Source organism: Eimeria mitis, genomic scaffold (genome assembly GCF_000499745.2).
Source record: "Eimeria mitis Houghton genomic scaffold, Emh_scaff3879, whole genome shotgun sequence".
NCBI classification, from domain to species: Eukaryota; Apicomplexa; class Conoidasida; order Eucoccidiorida; family Eimeriidae; genus Eimeria; species Eimeria mitis.
In genome coordinates this window covers 3,257-3,549 of record NW_013572213.1, presented here as the reverse complement: position 1 = coordinate 3,549, position 293 = coordinate 3,257, and the positions used below count along the sequence as shown (strand labels likewise).

Sequence of the window (293 nt, the reverse complement as noted above, 5' to 3'; positions counted from 1 at the left end):
GCTGCTGCAGTCTGAGTTTACCGAGTCTCTTGTAAACCGCCTAGGAGAAGAAACAGCAAAAGCTGTGCGGCACTCGCTGGGTCACCTGCTGGCGGCGCTGCTGCGGCTGCCGCAGTTTGACGCAGCAAAGACAAGACACGTGCTGCAGCTGCTTGCTGCTCCTCTGCTGCAGCAGCAGCAGCAGCAGCAGCAGCAGCAGCAGAAGTTGCAGCAGCTGCAGCTTGCTGCTGTTGAGGTCTTTGCTGCTTATGTTGAAAGCGGAGATGGCACTGAAGAATTCTTCGATGAACTAC

General features: G+C 56.3%; 1 protein-coding gene across 1 annotated transcript in view; it reads left to right on the top strand.

Annotated features, from left to right (window-relative positions):
• The window catches only part of EMH_0070440 (importin, putative), a gene marked incomplete at both ends in the record, with an annotated part of 2,833 nt that overhangs the window by 516 nt on the left and 2,024 nt on the right, over positions 1 to 293 (top strand). The window contains one exon of the mRNA XM_013498973.1: positions 11 to 293. Within this exon, the coding sequence (XP_013354427.1) occupies positions 11 to 293 (283 nt within the window). The remainder of the gene's footprint in view (positions 1 to 10) is intronic.